Genomic DNA, 17,935 nt, shown 5'->3' on the forward strand with positions numbered 1-17,935 from the left:
TCAGTGAAGTCATGTTATGGAAATGTAAACACGGTGTGTTTTCACAGGGGACGGACAGCTGGGGTTCTGCAGGGGGATGCTGGTGGTACCGCTTCAATCCCTGCCTGCTCTCTTTTCCAATGACCCCCGTGACACGAGCAATGTTAACTGATCTTGTGGTAATTTCTTGAGAACAAACATTTGTCACACTGCGACGTGAATTTAAACATTCCTTTTGACCTTTCTCAGGTTAAGTCACTAATTAAGTCAAGCAGAAATGTCTAAGTGAATTGAAATGATGTTCTTAAGAGGAAACCTTTGTCATCATAACAAATACAGAATTAAAAAAAAACCCAAAACTTTCTTCCAAAGTTTCTTTTCCCAGAGTTAATTTATCATGTAAATCCATCCAAATATGAGATTTTTATTAACAATTTTGTCTTAAATATAATCAATAATAATGTAATAATCTCTCTCTCAATCTAGAAAAGCTGCATGGCAACTGTTTGACAATAACTGCAAAATGAGGCACAACTGTTGTCCTAAAGACACAAGTTTAGTGTTTTCTTGTTTTTTTTCTTTTATTTTTTTAATGTTTATTGAATGCATATGATGACATCAGCATTCTTTCATAAAAATAAAATGAATACGGGAACACATTCTACCAGTGGATGTTCCCATTACACCAACAACCCTGTGAGGTTTGCGGCTAATAGAGTTAACCAAAAATGTCAACAAACAGATTTATTACCAGAGGTTTCTTTTTTTGTGTGAGACTGTAAGTGGTGTGACAATTCCCCTCAAACGTAACTTAGCTTTAAATTAAGTTCAAAGTGATAATTTAGTTATGTGTAGAAATTTAAGATGATGAGAATGCCTGAACAATACAATGAGAGTCATATGTCTATGTGGGAACATTCTAATATTTATCAAGTGTTATCCATTTTCACATGTTGGGCAAAAATGACTACATGCCATGACATTTTTAACAGTGTATACAATTACAAAATCTAATTTAATTAGTTAAAGTAAAAAAAGGAACCAATGGCAAATGTCTCCTAAGTGGGGGAGCATATATGGCTAAGGTTAATCTCATAATGGAATCTTATGTTGGGTTCTTTGGGTATTTAAAAAACTTTCATCGGTGCAGAAAAGGTTCATGCAGTGTCTTTTACTTCTACTTTTCTCAGTGCCCTTTGTTTTTCTTATTTACTTACTGTGTGCATAGAAAGCAGTGACATTTAAAGAATGTTTAGTGCACCTAAACATGAGGAAGAATATGAGTGTGCAGGTTACATGGGGACGAGAATGAGAAATTGCCCTTACATACATTTCTTCCTTCTCCCACAGAAGTGTTGCCTCTGCTTCTCCCCATATCTGTAGTCATTGTCATGGCGATGGCTACCGCGGGGATGATGATGATGCTTCGTATGGTCACCGTGACTGCTGCTGCTGCTGTTGTCGTGATGTTGAGCACGGACGTCACTTTGCTGTTTTTGCAGGCCCCTGGGTTGATCCTCATTTACAGCGTTGTCGGTGGAGTCTGTCTTCGTGACGAAGTGTCTGCGAGGAGATGAATCTGCGGATCTCTTCTGAATAACCCGAGGCTGATGAACTTTCTGCTCTGTCCGAGACTCCCTTTCTCTCTTGTAGAGGATGTGCGGTTGGTGACTGACGGGAGCTTTGAAGTTCTCAGTCTGTGCAAGGCTGCGTGGCACAGGTCTCAGGAAATAGTCTGCATCCCGTGTTCGGATCAGACCTGACTAGAGGCAAAACAGAAGATTTTATTAGTTTTACAGCACTTCGATTTATTCAGCCTTGGCTAATCTTCTGTTATATGTTCACTTGTATACATTCAATCCATATATCATGCTTTAAAGAACAAGAAAGTTGGACTTGTGTCATAAAATAGTTAAAAAATAGCCCGTGGGGTCATTATTCTTGATGTCCAACACCTTAAAAGTTAATACGTTCTCTTCTGCTGAGAGTGGCCTAAAGGGCTTTGGTCATATATTACAAAAACAACTTTACAACAAAAACTTTCTCCTGGTATTCGTTTAGCTGCCCAATCTGTCTCTGTCAGCAATTAGTCAAGATGTGACTCTCGGTCACTGCAACCTGACCCTTGAAACCTAAGTGCAGCTCAATTACTGGCCATGTTTCTTCATGTTCAACATCTGTTTCGCTGTTCAGGGTCAGCTGTTATCTCAGCAAAATCTAAATTAGACTTGGTTCAGTTAGAATGATTTTCAACCAAAAAGGCAGAGGGCATCTCGCTTGTAAACAGTCTTTATGCTACACTGTAAAAAAAAAAAAAAGAAAAAAAAGAAAAAGAAAGGTGAAAAATACCAGCAAATATCAGTAAAATAATTCAGAAATTTTAAATACAGTAAAACTGTATCTTCTTTGGTCACAACATGTGAAAAGATTGTTCTTACTTGAAAAATTACTATTTGTAAAAATATAGATTTTTAATGTGGACATTATGTATAGTTTTGGCCTGTTTTTTGTTTTTACAGTCAATAAAGAAATGATTGTTGTTTTTCCTGTGATTTTACCAGATACCACTTTTTTTTTGTGTGTGTGTTTTTTTTTTGTTTTCAAATTTTGTGAAAACAAAACAACAACAACAACAACAAACAAATTGCCATGTGTAAATTAAAGAAAAAAAAACAACCAAAAAAACCCAAAACATTATGTTAGAAATTATTTACAGCTTTGGCCTGTTTTTGAGAGTGAACATTTAAATGTATTTTTATTTAATTTTTTTTTCATATAATAAAACATATTTCATGGTGTACATGTTAGAAGTCTAACAAATACTCTAATCAATAATACAAAAAAACAAGATTAAAACAATCTCATCACGTTATGTTATGAATATCTTTTTAATAGAGTTTTTTTTAAAATTCTATTTTATTATTTCTATCATCTTTTAACTTTGTTTTTTTCTTAGAGCTGTAACCATATTAGCTGCTAAGTGCTGTTGTATTTTTGTACAATGACAATAAAGCTTCTTCTTCTGTCTCTCACTCATTGAAGCTGTTGCTACAAACACACTTTCAGTATGAGAGACTTTTGCTTTTCATTTTGGTGGATATGCTATGGGAAAGCCCATTTTAAATCTGTAAATGTTCAGCAAAATATTTCTTCAGTTGACCTTATTCTCTCTCCGTCTCTTTCAGTCTCTTTGGGACAGAGACAGAGACATTTTCAGCTTTCATATTCCATTTTCAATAAACTTCCATCAACACGGCAGTTTCAGACACTTGGAGATACTTTCTTTTGCTCTCTGCCTCTCTCTTTGTCTCTCTCAGTCTCTCTAAACACGCACCACATCTGCGCTGACAGTCAGCTGGCACGTACTGTTTGGACTTTAACTGCACTTGGCAGTAACAGTGATTTCCCTAAAATACGTTTAATTGACTACAGTCTCCGTTTTTTTTTTGTTTTTTTTTTTCACTGCGAGTGGAGTGTGAGGTCCTTCGTCACTGCAGCCAGTTCGCTGGCTGACAGAAACAGACTGACACAGTGGCAGTATGTATATGTGTACGACTGACTTAACACAATACTATGTGGATGTTTGAGACAAAAAAGGGACAAGAGACAGCTGGAAAAACAAAGATCATACGTGTGCAACTGAACGGCTGCACGTGTGAATGTGCACAGGTTTGCATGTGTGTGCGTTAAAGTAAGAGAATCTCTAGATGCAAACCTCTAATGACGCTAACCTGGGTCTCCGCCTCTGACACAGATCAGAAAACTAGGAGAAAGTCCTTGGAAAATAGTGTGACTGCATTAAGAAATGAACTCAGGATAGATGAATACAAGCCAATACAGATGTGTCATCTATGACCGCAATGACCGCATAGTTTACAGCTTTTAACATGCACTGTTGGAGAGAAACTGAGAGAATGGTCCATTTATGATGCACTGTCGGTTCTACAACATACAAACTATCAGATTCTCTCAAATGACGTAAAAATATGATATTTTTTAACGCATTCCATCTTGATTTACAACCCATACACACATCTGCATGACTCTACATGACCAATGAGGTGCGAAGTTCATGGTCACATGTAGGGGGGATACTGCCCTTAGCAAGAGTCAGCGGACAGCAGTTGCTGTTTACAGGTGTTTCTGTGTCGGATAATGATCATTTCCCACCACTGGTGCTTCACAGACAAAGGAAAACCACAAACAGCGGCACAGAAACATATTCAGAGACATATTTACAGCCCGGAAACACACTTGTACTCAATACTTACTGACATGATTACAATCTTTCAGGGCCCTTTTAAAAAAAACAAAAAAACACATGAACCCAATGGATGCTTCATCATAAAATCCTCAGACAGTGTGCATGTTTTGCATCAGCAACGTACCAACACTGTCATTTTCTATTGTCTGCGTTAAAATCCCCTGAAATGCTACAGCTGCAGTTTTCCTCACAACCCAAGACAATGCTGTACCTACTACAAAGAGACAGCAGTGACTATGGATGATTGACTCCAGTTAGCTTTGGAGAACAAGAACGAACGGTGGGGGATCAGTTGTTGACAAAAAAGAGAAAAGAGAGGAACTGGAATGAGGCTTACAATGCATTACCACCTTTAACTGTTGCTCGCCTGCCAACGGTCAAGAAACACCCCAGCCAGGATCTTTGCTCACAATCACATATGACAGCCGGTGCGTGATTCCACATGGCATACGCCCCAGCGCTGCGTAATCACAGACAATTGTCAACATTTGGTTCCAAGTCACGGTGAGGCCTCTGACCTGAACTGTGCCGCTGTCAACCTTCAGAACTTCACACGCTAAGTATTTATTCTGTCTGGGTGGGTGGTTGGAGAGTTGAACATTGAGGTATTAGCGTGGAGATGCAGGAAAGCGGCTCTCTGGGGAAAAGCGGTGCCATGGGTTGATGCATTCGGTGGACGGAAATAAGAGAAAAATCTTTCTTCTTGCTTTGTTTTTGTCGTGAGTGGTTATTTTTGGTCCGCTCACTCCTATGAGATGGGACAGATAAAGAAGAGGAAATCCATGATGGAAAGAGACAATCACTGGGCTCACACCTGCAGCCTGTGGACCGCACTGTTTAGTTGGAAGTTGTTATAGAAACTGTCATGTTCTGATACATATTAAAGACTAGTCTGGAGCGCACAGGCTAATCTGGCTGACATTCAGTCTTAAGGAGAACTACGTATTTTCACTGGAGATATCTGCAGAGCTGAACTACTTACAGTATGCTTATTTTCAACTGCATATGCTGCCAGCTCTCTCTAACTCTAACTCTCTCTAACATGAGCGCTATAACTGTTGCTCATATCTGCAAATGACACAGAACAGCATACAGATATGTGTGCAGCAAACAATTCAAAAATCATGCAGAGCTTTTAATTTCAGAAAAATGCAACGTGAGCCAAAACCGATTTAACAGTTCCACTTGAGGCATGTCAACAAGCGCAAACATCCCAAAGCTTCAAAGTGACAGAGTTCACTCTTTGACTGCCACTCCTGTCTCTTCCCTTTCAGCACCACATGCATGTCTTACTGTTGTTTGTGTAAAAACTCATCTGTCTTTTTAGCACTGATGTTTGTTAGGGAAAGGAATAATTGTGTGTCTCCAAAGGTCCTTGATTAGCTTCCAATTCCAGGGTCTTATAGAAAAAGTCCCTTACAGAGATAACTGTGAGCTTATTTTCAACCATGCATTACCAACTCTCTCTACACCCTGCAGAGATGTATACTGTAGTGAAATCTGAGTGCACCGTCTATTTCTATCCGCACAAGTTGTTGTCAAACGGAGCATCTTCATTTGCACTTTTTCTTTCTTTTTTTTTTGCAAGGTCTTCAAAAGAAAATCCTTTCAAAAATGAGTTGTTGCAAAGAGCTAAGGATGAGCCACTGGCACGCTTGTTTCTCCAGCTCCATCATAACAATAACCATGAGTCACTTTCCACACATCCTCCTGTTTCCTCTCATCTACGTCTGCTGCCACACTGACTGAATGGACTGCTTCTCCTCAAGACACATCAATGCCTCTAATTGTTTAATGAATGCTGTCTTTATGTACGTTGTCCTGTGTTTAATTCGTTCAAGCCAGACGTTGATGTTGCATTATTTAAATTGAGCTGGCATGTCCTGTGTTCTTCTGAAGCATGCTAATTTCATACGTAGTATATCTAACACGTTTTTATTTGTTGACAGAAACCAGACTAGAAATGTGTATGAAAGACCAGATGTGATAGCAGTGTACTGCATGTACAATGAATTCAAAATGTTTGTCTTAAACAAAGCATCATGGGTCCCTTTTGTCTCCCAAAGAATAACGGCCAACAAACCCAGACAGTTAATCTTTTTATGATGTCCTCAGACTCTAAACGCTGCTCAAGCCTTTCAGTTCGAGCATTGCCTTACAAAAAAGCAACATACATCTGCACTTTCTTTAGGAGTGAGTGTATGCATGCAGGCCACTATGTTAGGAGATTAGGTCACACGAGTGCCTTTCGTAAATAGCCAAAGTCATCAGATTACACACTGCGCTCTACGAGGTGCAAATAGCAGTCATAAAATGCTGAAACACTACTTGGGAGGGCGCAAACAGCTGGACTCTCTGGAGTCAGACTCATCCAGACAAGCAGCGACAGGAATGGGGCGGGCAGGTAAAAAAACGGTAGGAAAACGGAAATGAGGGGGGAAGCATTCAGTGCATTACAAGGTGCACCTGACTGTGAGCAGTATATGGTTCTCTCGTTTTGTTTTTTCTCGCTACCTCTCTTCGACTTGCTCTCCCTAATGGGTGACAAAAACACTATACTGCATCTTTAGTATTCATGATTTACATCCAAGCATACTTTTTAATTAAACTCAAGCATAGAAGAAGTACAATATGTGTGAGTGTTTAATGCAGTATCTAAAAATGATAATCCGATAAACAACAACAGCAATCCAAGAATGTAAGTTAAGAAAAGCAAGTCGAGACTTTCCTGTTCTTCCACAGAATTCTAACAAACAGCTTAAAATTCCCTAACTCTCCCTCTCTTGACAGACCGAAGTGCAGCAGTGATTTATGTTGTAATGATTTACTGTGTTCTTTGCATGAAAACCGATTCCATAAAAGCTACATTTCAAGCAGCCGATGGCAGAGATTCAAACTCTGACTTGGTGCTGACAGAGTTTATTGAAAAATTGGGAATGATACTCTGACATCACACCATCAAGTCACCATTTCTGAATCAATTAGGGATTTCCAGATTATCCAGAGCACATTACATAAACTGGAGGTCTATTAATTTGGAGAAAATGTTCCAAACTGAATCAAGTCCATCTCATCTGTGCATGACTCAATACCTAATCTACTTTGTATGACTGTGAGTGATGTGAGCAGATGATAAAACTGGTAACAATCCTTTCAGATCATTTTATGTATCTAATGCTAAAAATTGATGATAGCAACCTGCCAGGACCACACTGTATGCTTTTCAAAGCTTCATCACATCAGTAGACCATCCCTCTTATACTCTTGGAAATCCCAGAGGTGGGACGAGTGTGCGGCATTCTATTATTACCACTACTACAAGCCTAGAGGCAAGAAACACACACCCGTCCTTTTACAAGAGGAAAACACATGCCCTCCAAGTGATTTGTAGTGGCAGGACATTTAGTATTTCCCTTTGATACAAAAGGAAGGTGTGCTTTACAAGTCTGAGTGAAATTGGATGAGACTAACAGACGTATATGAGGCGCAAGGATAATGAGGTACATTCAGGGGGAAAAATAGATAGATGGAGAGCCTAAGTGTCAGGTATTATTTATAGAGGCAAACTTAGAAAATGTTAAATGTCCAAGATGTATCTGTTCTGTAATTATTTTGGGAAAACCTTCAGAAGACCAAGTCATTATTACAATGGAGCCATTCTATCATGGTTTGTGTACATAAAATTGTTCTATGTACTTGACTCCTTCTTCCAAATTAAGCAGCCGCTTCAGCCTCTGGCTTCTGAACTACCATCAAGCTGACTAGCATCAAAATGCCTCCCCTGTCTGGCCATGACTACCACAAACTTCTGCAGAAGATTGCTGTGCTTGAGACAATGATCCATTGTCTTGAGGTAAATGTGGAAGTTAATAGATTGTGTGGAAATGAGACCACTTTACCACTGGCTCAGATTAATGGACAAGAGCATGCTAACCCATGGCTAAAGAGCACAGAGAAAGGACAGAGACACAGATGGGCTCTGAACTGTATCATAAATCTACCAAAGGTAGTCCGGTAGTAGACTTCTACAGTAATGCTGGCAGCTCTGTGAGGCTTTTTTTATTTGATTAGCGGTATTTTGCGCTACATGCTACTATGCTCAAGGTAAGGAGTAATATGTTCTCCATCTTACCATGCTAACATTGTCTGATTAGAACTGCATACAAACAGCTGATCATGTTTGTGAAATTCATGGACCTGATCTCAAGGTGCAGTTAGGGTGAGGACGGTGTCCGGTTTGAGAACCTTAGAGTCTTGCCTATATTTTTTTTTTGCAGATGACGTAGTTCTGTTGGCTTCATCGGGTTGTGATCTTCATCATGCACTAGGAAAGTTTGCAGGTGAGCGTAAAGTGGCCAGGATGAGAGTTCCCACCTCCAACCCATAGTTGTCTGCCAAAAACCAGTGGATTGCCTACTTTGGGTTGGCAGTAGCTTGGTGACCCACGCAAAGGAGTTCAAAAGTCTCTGGATCTAGGTCAGAAGATGGAGCAAAAAAGGAATTGGTGCAACATCAGCACTAATGTACATGTTGTACCAGACTTTCAGCTTGAAGAGGAAGCTGTACCGAAAGGAAAAGGGCTCGATCTACCAGTCAATCTATGTTTCAGCTCTCTCCTACGGCCATGAGCTCCAGGTTGTGAAAGAATAAGGTTGTGGATATAAGCAGCCGAAAAGAGTGACATCCCTTACAGATAGAGAGAAAAGCGTGGTCATTTGGAGGGAGCTCAGAGCAAAGTTGCTGCTCTTTCATGTTTAAGGAAGCCAGCTGAGGTGGTTCAGGCATCTGATTAGGATGCCTCCCGGGTATCTTCCTTTGGAACTTTTCCAGGCACGTCTGGGATGGACCCAGAACTCACTGGAGAGATTACATATCTGGCCTGAGAACGCCTTGGGATCCCCCAGGAGGAACTGGAAAGCGTTGCTGAGGAGAGGGACCACTGGAATGCCCTGCTTGGCCTGCTGCCATTGCGACCCGACCCCAGATAAGCAGAAGAAAATGGATGGATGGACAAACAGCTGAGGTTTATGAGAATATCTGCAAATGTTAGAAGTGCTATGCAAAGTGACACCATTTTCCCCAAAGTAGTGGTCATCCCCTGCATCGTGCTATGGCTGAAAATCACACAATATGCCATATATAGGGGAGAAAAAAGGTTATGATTCATGGCACCAAACTGCACAGCACTCTATTCACCCCTCACCACCCTTACCCCATAAAAAGCCAGACTAAAGCATATTATGCTGCAGCATAAAGTCGACACAGAAGAGGAACTGTTTTATGATCTCCCCTTCCACATGTGTGTGACTGTGCAGAGTATGAAAGCTTTTGGCAGGTGAACAGTGCAGTCAGTGGGACTGGCCTGCTACTTTTATTCCCCCAATTCCTTGCTTGTAAGTAAGAGATTTTTATGGTTGATCTCCCTACTGTCATCAAAGCAGGGCAAACCACTATATGGGCTGCCAGAAGAGGAGAGTTGAAAAGGCAACTTACAGTCTTTACAACATCACACTCCCTACAAGGGGTGTTTTTTGGCACTTCAAGGGAACAATGACCCTTACAGCCTTTATCTCTACATCTCTCTCTTTCACTCTGATCTTTCTTCATCCTTCTCTTTGCGTCTATCAGCCATGAGAAACCATAACACACAGGCCGTGTAAGTCACTCGAAATGTCAATAGAATAACGTTAATTTCTCAAAAGAATGACAGAGCAAACAAAAGTGATAAAATGGTCTCATCTAAGTTGGACCATGCTGCAGTTTGGAGGCCAGGTGCTGTGCTCCTCTGGTCAATATTTACCTGTTGCCTGCCAAATAGGAAACTGGCCAAAGTACAAGGTCTCCCATAAGCTTCAAGGTGGCCCAGTTACCAAATTCTGACCAGTCATATGACACCACAGTCATCCTTCACTTCAGAGGACATTCCATTGACTTACATTCTCCTAAAGATTTATTCAAAATCGCTACTTGACCTTATTTTAACTTTAAATCCACCAAATGATCTTCGAATTAAAATGTTATGATTTATTTTATGGGGACTTGCTTTTTGTCCACAGAAGGGATAAGAGTCCCCTCAATTTCACTGTGTAAATTGATTTAGGCTCCTTGCCACATAACACCCACATATGCACAACAGTACAAAAGACAATGATCCCAGGAAGCTAAATGAGCATTCAGTTGCTGACTGTCTATGTGGTGATGCCGTGAAACAGAGAAAAATGGTTAAAATGTGCATTTCCGAGAGATATTAGCATTACTTAAAAAAAAAAAAAAAAAGGAACTATATTTATCCTATCCCAGGGGTCTAAATACCTTTGTCTGCTTATTTTTGTTTGCAGTTCCCTAATTCGCATCAGAAAAAGTCAAATTCCCATTGATGCACTGACCCAGTCTGCCTCAGCCAGCCTCAACCGTGAGAACCACATTTACAGTCTCTGCAGTCCTGGACCTTTTGGCTGAATCTTTTATTGGGATCTGGTCTGAAATGCAGGCATACACACACACACAAAGAGAGGAGAAGAAGAAGAAGCATCCCTGGAGATGTGCCATTCTCTGTCTGTAGTTTTAGAGGGCAATTCTCAGACACAGCAGTGGTCCTCTGCAAATATAAATAGGAAACCCGCAAAAATGATAATTGAACACACTAAAAAGCGAAATGTGGTTGCGCTAGTTTTTCAAGCAGTTGTTTTGTAAAAACTGGGAAAAGACAGAAAATCTGAACGAGTATATTTTTTTTCTTCACATATTTATACGACTTCTTGTCCTAATGCACTCAATATACAATTCAATTCAATTTCATTTAATCGCACTCATATTTAAGCACAAATAAGTAACACTGCAGTTGTTCCTCTGCTTACCAGCAAACTGTTGCACTCTAACTCCAGTGGTTCTAAATGAGTATATGTGTATGTGAGTTTAAAGCTGAGAGGATTACATGCGCATTCATAAAACCCTTTGTTCTCGAGTCCAGACTGCTAAGAGGGCCAGTATAACACTCGGGGTCTTAGGGTGGAGCTGCCTCACTCTGGCTTACTTAATGTCATTCTTACAGTCATGTTTCCTTTATATTCACGCAGCAGAGAGGGACCACCAAGGCAAGAACTGCACAAGTCCGCCAGCATTCTTCACAGAACACAATCCAGTCTAGGGGATATAATTAGAATTTGTCCACTCAGCAATATTAGCTTAAGTACTAAAAATTGTAAAGGATAAAAGTAATAATGACTTTTATCCAGGACAAGATGGATGTATCACACAAGAAGAAGTAGAAAGAAAAACAAAATTTCCTCCGAACACTTCCAGAACAAACTCGGAGCAAGTCTTTGGCTCCAAACACTTGAGTCTGATCTAACATAAACACAACCTGCACTGCTGATCATGTCAACACCAATAAATCTGCACATTTTTGGATGTGGATATCAGTTTACTAACTGTGTAGCTTTTAGCGTGTTGTATATATTAGGCTAATATTAACATTACAGCCAGTGCCAGAGCAGCTTGCTACATAGTTGCCATCCATTCACATGCTAGCACCTGGCCCGTTCTTACAAGACAATTCACTTGAATTAAATGTGCAGTATTTTTGCAATTTGCACACAGTCGTTTCACTTTTTTGCAGTTCCAGTGGCTAATTTGCAATCGTTGTTAGTCGCTAGTTGAACTCATGCAAAAAATGCCAGTCAGTGTCATGGAATATTAAATGCATTTTTATATCTGTGTGCTGAACTTCATGTGTCAGCCATGAAAGTTGTTCAAACAGTATTTTTTGCGCTAAACGAAAAGATGAAGTACCACCAAAACATTATTTTGGCATATTTGGCTTACGTTTCGATTTTCCTGGCTTATAGAGCAAACATGATGTGGTGTTCACAGGCCTGACTTTTCCATTCATTAGTTATTCATTAGCTGACTCAGGCAAAAGTGCAACATGCATGGAATGAGTTAGAGCTACTGATGCACGGCAGACCAGAGGAAGAAACGCATGACTGGCCAACTTTGTCAGTGGGTTTTTAAGTCAACTTAAGTCAAATAAAAGTCAATTTTCTGACCACACCAGACAGACAATGCATTGACTCAAGTGCTGTGTGAAAGGCAGCCTCAGAGAAGCAGACTGAAAGAAGTAATTGATCACAGTCATGGTGTGTCAAAAAAGAAGGACAGTGTCTCACAATGAGGGAATTGTAGTTTTATCTAGATTGACTGGCTGGCTTAAATCTGCCTTTTTCCCCCCTCCTTTTATCCTTCTTTTCTCTTCTCAATCTTTCCTTTCGCTCAGTGTCTGATTGGCATCTTCCAACCCAAAATTACAGTGTGCTATGTTTTAAAGTTTTCAGTGATTTAGTTCTAGTTAAATTCAACATTATTTTGTTGTTGTTTTCTAAATGTTGAGTTGAAATCTAGAGAGGGTCACTGACCTCTCTCTTTCACTCTCTCTCAGTTTTGGCATGGCTAGAACTCTGACACTCTTTGTTTATATTATCAGGGGTTCCAGGATCAGCCAAATTTCTTTGGCTCCCAGATTTACTATTTCTTCTACATCAGTGAATACAGTTACAGATCAATCAAAAAACAGCCAAAACTAAAGTGAAATGAAAGCAGCCAAGAGGCCTACTTTTAAATGAACTGACCCCAGAGTCCTTTTGACTACTACGAACACACACACACCAGCCCAGATTTGTCTTATCTACTCCCTCCTTCTCATCCAAACCCTCCTGCAACCTGACTCTGTGCATGTTCAGACTCACCATCCCCATGCATGTGGACAGTGCCACCGAGGAGTTGACCCTCGACCTCAGTGACCCCTGGTAAAAGCAGAGGTCGTCCTGGTAGTAGGCCCTCAGGCTCTTGGTGCCGTTCTTTCCCAGGACCTGGATGGTGAAGCCAGGTGCAATCAGGCTTTCCGAGGCCTCCCTCAGCTCCATGTGGAAGTCCTGCCCCAAGCCACTGAGCCGGAAGTGGATGGTTTCATTGTCATTGTTTGATGAGCCTGCATCTGGCATCAGGGATCTGCGTCGCCTTCTGCGCTGATGGTGGGCAATTTCATGGGAGATGTAAAGACCTTGGTGGCTGACCTCATATGGAGATACAATCTCATATTCTGGTAAGGTATAAAAGATGACAGGAGCAAAAGAAATGGAAAAAAGAAATAGATTATTGGGTGTCTGCAAAATTTGAAGAAAAGTGACACACTGAATCAAAATGGAATCAGAACACACACACATAGAAATCTATGGTTTCGATAGAGATGCATTAAACAATCTCATGGCTTCTAACAATAGAAATGGGAGCTAACGAAGAAAAAGTTGTGATACTAAATGTGACAGATTATATTTTGTAGATGCATCTTCACAACAATAAACCACATTGTCCTTGAGGTCAGTCAGTAGGAATCTGATGTGTCAACGTTCAGACCTTCCCTGGTTGCATCATGGACGGAGTGAAAACTACAACCTTTTCCTGTCCTTTGTAAGTTCTCCTTGACCTGCCTCATATACTTTTGCTGGCAGGGTCAAGAAAGAGTTACAAGAAAAGGAAGGGTTCTAGACAATTCCAAACCAGGCTTTTCAGTGAATCATGTTTGACCTGGTGTTTTACTACAGTTTTTACTACAGCTCGAGCTGGATAGCTGCAGGTAATAAAGGGTGAAGGTGGCAGGTCAGAGGCCTGGCCTTTCAGTCCGGTTAAATGTCTGTGGCTGCAGAAACTAATGGGTCCTTCCTCAAAAGGTCAAATCAAAAGTAGCTGACTCCTTGCTGACTCCTAGAGTTGCACCAAAATTGCTTTTCCAGGGACAAAGTGACAGGGGACATCATTCCTGTTCATCCTATGAGTGAGAAAGGCCTGACCTACAAAAGGAGAGCATCCTGTGTGAGGAATTAAGCATACTAAGTCTTTAAGACATTGGTTAAATTGCAGGGTTTTAGAGATCAGGCCTCTTGCATGCACACAATATACAATGTGTTCAAATGTGCATTGTTTCCTCTGTGTTTTGCAATCGTTTTTGTAACTGTGGTGGGAAGAGAGGATGCCTGGTACTATAAGCCATCACACACCTTTAAATATACTCTTGATGAATCTGGGTTTATGAGTAACCAGGAAACAAACAAATAAAGGAGCACTATTGTTGATTTTGTTAAACTGTTGCAATGGCCACTGCAAATATGTTAAATCGATCCTCAGGAAAGTGATACGCTGTCACTTTTTCAGGTTAAAGCGCACAGAAATAACAGCAACCTTGGATGTACAGTCAACAAGACAGTCTCAGTTACTGTACAGTATGACCTGCTTTGGCAAGCCTTAATAATGAGTAAATATAGCGCAGAGACAGACATGTTGTGGCAGTGGGGAAAAACACGCAGGGTGGCAGACGGTGTGTCATCACTGGCAGTGTGAATGCCTGAGGTTTGAGCTTGGTTATTTGGTGCATCTTGGGGCTGACTTCAAGCCCCCTACCCACAACATAGCATGCTCATTAGCAGACTTGTGTATTTAATGCAGCTTTCCTTGCAATGATTGCTTTAGCTGTGCTTCAGCATACAGTCGCAGTAATGGGTGGTCACAGTGGGAAGCTACCGGTGTGATCTATTTGAGAGCTGCAGGGTTGCAAAGAGCAAACACATACCTCGAGTCTCAAGCATTTTCTGTGCAGACACCAGACCAGAAAATGATCCTCTCTATCTTTGCCACTTTGTCCACCTTCCCCCAACCCACACACACACTTACATCTAGTTAACTGTCCCACCCTAAGTCAAAAAACAGCTGCAATGACCCATGTCTGACAGTGTATAAACAAAGAGTCTGCGGGAACAGAGCACACTCACACACATCTTGTCTGCTGGACTGAGACAAGATCCTGCAGTTGTTAGTTTGTTGGTTTAGTGGCTCCTGAGTGCCATTAGTACTGATAGGGGCTTTAAGCAGCGGGTACCTCGGCTTAAAGTTAACAAAAGATTGCGCATGTGAATTCTGTCCTCACCCATCCTGATGCAGCGACATGAACATGAGACAAACTGAAACTGAGCAGTCGCCGTTGAAGGACTGGCTGTGAGGCGATAGGGCTTCCCCCTCACTTCTGTTTCACATCATCACCACATGTTTCCAGGGAAAAAGACTTTTTTTTGTTTAATTTATGTGTGCTTTTCATGGTAACAACAACAAAAACAACAACAAGGGGAAAAAAAAAGAAGAAGAGAGAGATCTGGACTAGAATGCTCAGCCAAAGAAGTTGCTGACTCAGCACACCGCATGGGGTTGTTAGTTCCACAAAACAAAGAACAGATGAAGGCTTTTGCATTTAACTGCCTGCACTAATAATTGGATCATTGCATCCTCATTCAAGACTTTTGTCACTTTTGGAGGCATTTTCATTGCGCTGCTCAGCAATGACATGAATAACCTGTGCTGATGCATCTTGTCAAAGCGCTTCACAAATTAAAACTGTATCTGGAGTAACATCAAACAAGTGAAAGTAGTTTTGCACAATTAAACTATTCCTTTTTTGTTGTTGCTGGGGATCCACTGCTGCAGCGGACAGTGGTGACTCTGTGTTAGGGTGCAGGTCGCCCCCTAGCGGTGAAGAGAGGAAACACACAGCGCAGGTGAGCGCTGTTTGATGCTGCTGGTGGTTTGATGGATGCAGAACGTGGCTACACTTTTGAGCTTCTTGTGTCGAAAAGCACACGATAAACCCGCAAACCTTACATGCACTTCACCACACAAAACCCGGTGAAACCGGTCTGACACTTTTGTGCAACACTTAACATACCTGTGTGTTGAGGTAAATTGAGAGATCGGAGCAGAACCGATGCTCCTTGGCGATATTCCGGACTGTCAGCACCATCGTTCAAAAGCACGCTCTGTAAGGGAGGAAGCGTACACGTGATTTGGTTTGTATCCTGCAAATTATCACGGGGAAATGATCCCGCTTTGCCATCTCAAGTGTTGACAACTTTATGAGCTCTGCGTGCATGCGCGTAAAGATATGTGCGTAAAAAGCGCAGCGGAGATAATGCAACAGACTTACTTTGCTCAGCGTGAAAAAGCAAAAGAGGTGGAAAAAGAGCAGCCACCGCGTCCTGTTTCTCCACTCTGCACGAGAAAGGTGCAGGAAAGCCATGTCTATGGATCGCCTTTGACGTAAAGCCTAAATGACACAGCCACTGTATAAATAAATAAACCAGCCCAACAGCAGCGCTTCTGCTTGCGATGAATGAAGCATCAACAAGTTTCACATGCAGGCTTCTTCGGTTCAGCCACTTTGGTCTCCATTCATCTCCAAGCGCAGTATCCAGGCGCGTTAAATCGCTTGAACTTAAGTCCTCTCTCCCGGCAAGTCATTTTCCTTTTTTTCCCCCCACTCAGACAGTCCGACTAGAATCCAAGTTCCCCTCTCTCTCTCCCTCTCTCTCTCTCGCTTTCTCCCTCACTCTGCCGCTCTCTCTCTCTCTACCCAGTGACCCCCGCGGACCATTTTGACTCCCAATGAAATCATGTGATTGTCTTAAATAGGCTGCGTCCCCTCTTGGCAATGGCACACTTCTATGAAAGTCGCACCGAGTCCGAATACGTTCCTCTAGGGAGCATGCTGAGGGAGCACTGAAGACAAGGCTGTGGGTGTGAGTGCTTTGAGGAATTGGTGTAGAGGGGGGTGGTGGTGGTAAGTAGGTTTCAGCCTGTAGCCAATCACATTTGACACCTGTGCTGAGAGACGAGGTTTGTATCCATTTCTCAACTTGCAGGAGATGTCTGTCAAAGGAAAAGTGTCAATGTGTGACCAAAACATAGAAAATATTCTGTAGCATGAATAACTGCATAACCTGCATGCAATGAATTATTACTGTTTGTTCCACATCCGATCGTTTAAAAACTATGCTTTTAACATATAGCTGGAATGTTGTTTGAATCTAGTCATTTTGTAACCCAAACGTGATCCGGAGTCTGCACCCTGCAGCAGGTAATCAGTAATTTGTAATGGGTTGCAGCCTAAAATGTCACCTCTGACCCTGTTTAATCCCCTCGTCACTCTCCCATCTCTCCCGTATTCCGCAGCTGTACTGATAGGCAACGTGCCAACATTTCTCATCTCCCAACAATCATTCATAGAAGTGCTTAGGAGTGTGGGAGCCAAAGGGATCAGGAGCGCTTGTTTCATATTCTGGAGCATTTCATCCTCCCAAAAGAAAACCAGATGAGATTTTTTGCTGCGCGGCAGGAGAAATAAATGTGTGAAGGTTTACGGCATGATCTTTCTGGCTCTAAGTCAGAGGTGATTGCTGGTGAGATGAAGTTCCACCTTTTTTCTTTCTACCTATAGCCTGTGGAACAATAATGCTCAACTGTCTTCTCGCATATGGGTTCTTTAACTTCTACAAAGCGGAAAACATGCAGACCATGGGAGTTTCTTAAAATAAATAGGATTAAAAGTGAGCATTTAGAAAAAAAAAATGTTAGCATCCAATTCAGCAACATATATGTTGGCTCTTAGTAGCAGAAAGACTGGCAGCTAAAAAAAAAAATCATATATATAGTGTTTACTTATCCTGCACAGTAAACAGATAGCCATTCAGCTTGGGATCTGGAAACAAAACCTCAGCATAGTGTTTCAGCATTTCAAAAAGAGTGATGAGAGAAGACCTCTACGGCAAATTACACTCAGAAGTGAATGCAGGAGGAACAGAAGCTAAACCCAAAAGT

General features: G+C 41.3%; 1 protein-coding gene across 1 annotated transcript in view; it reads right to left on the minus strand.

Moving 5' to 3' along the window:
• adamts16 (ADAM metallopeptidase with thrombospondin type 1 motif, 16) overlaps nucleotides 1-16,674 on the minus strand; it is a 54,091-nt gene extending 37,417 nt beyond the window's left edge. Inside the window, exons 1-4 of the mRNA XM_008294884.1 lie at nucleotides 16,266-16,674; nucleotides 16,008-16,098; nucleotides 12,988-13,340; nucleotides 1,310-1,742 (exon numbers count right to left, since the gene is read on the minus strand). Of these exons, the coding sequence (XP_008293106.1) occupies nucleotides 1,310-1,742; nucleotides 12,988-13,340; nucleotides 16,008-16,098; nucleotides 16,266-16,358 (970 nt within the window). The 5' untranslated portion in view covers nucleotides 16,359-16,674. The remainder of the gene's footprint in view (nucleotides 1-1,309; nucleotides 1,743-12,987; nucleotides 13,341-16,007; nucleotides 16,099-16,265) is intronic.
• Nucleotides 16,675-17,935: the final 1,261 nt, after the last annotated feature.

This window comes from Stegastes partitus, unplaced genomic scaffold (assembly GCF_000690725.1).
Source record: "Stegastes partitus isolate 25-593 unplaced genomic scaffold, Stegastes_partitus-1.0.2 Scaffold1004, whole genome shotgun sequence".
In the NCBI taxonomy this organism is placed as follows: Eukaryota; Metazoa; Chordata; class Actinopteri; family Pomacentridae; genus Stegastes; species Stegastes partitus.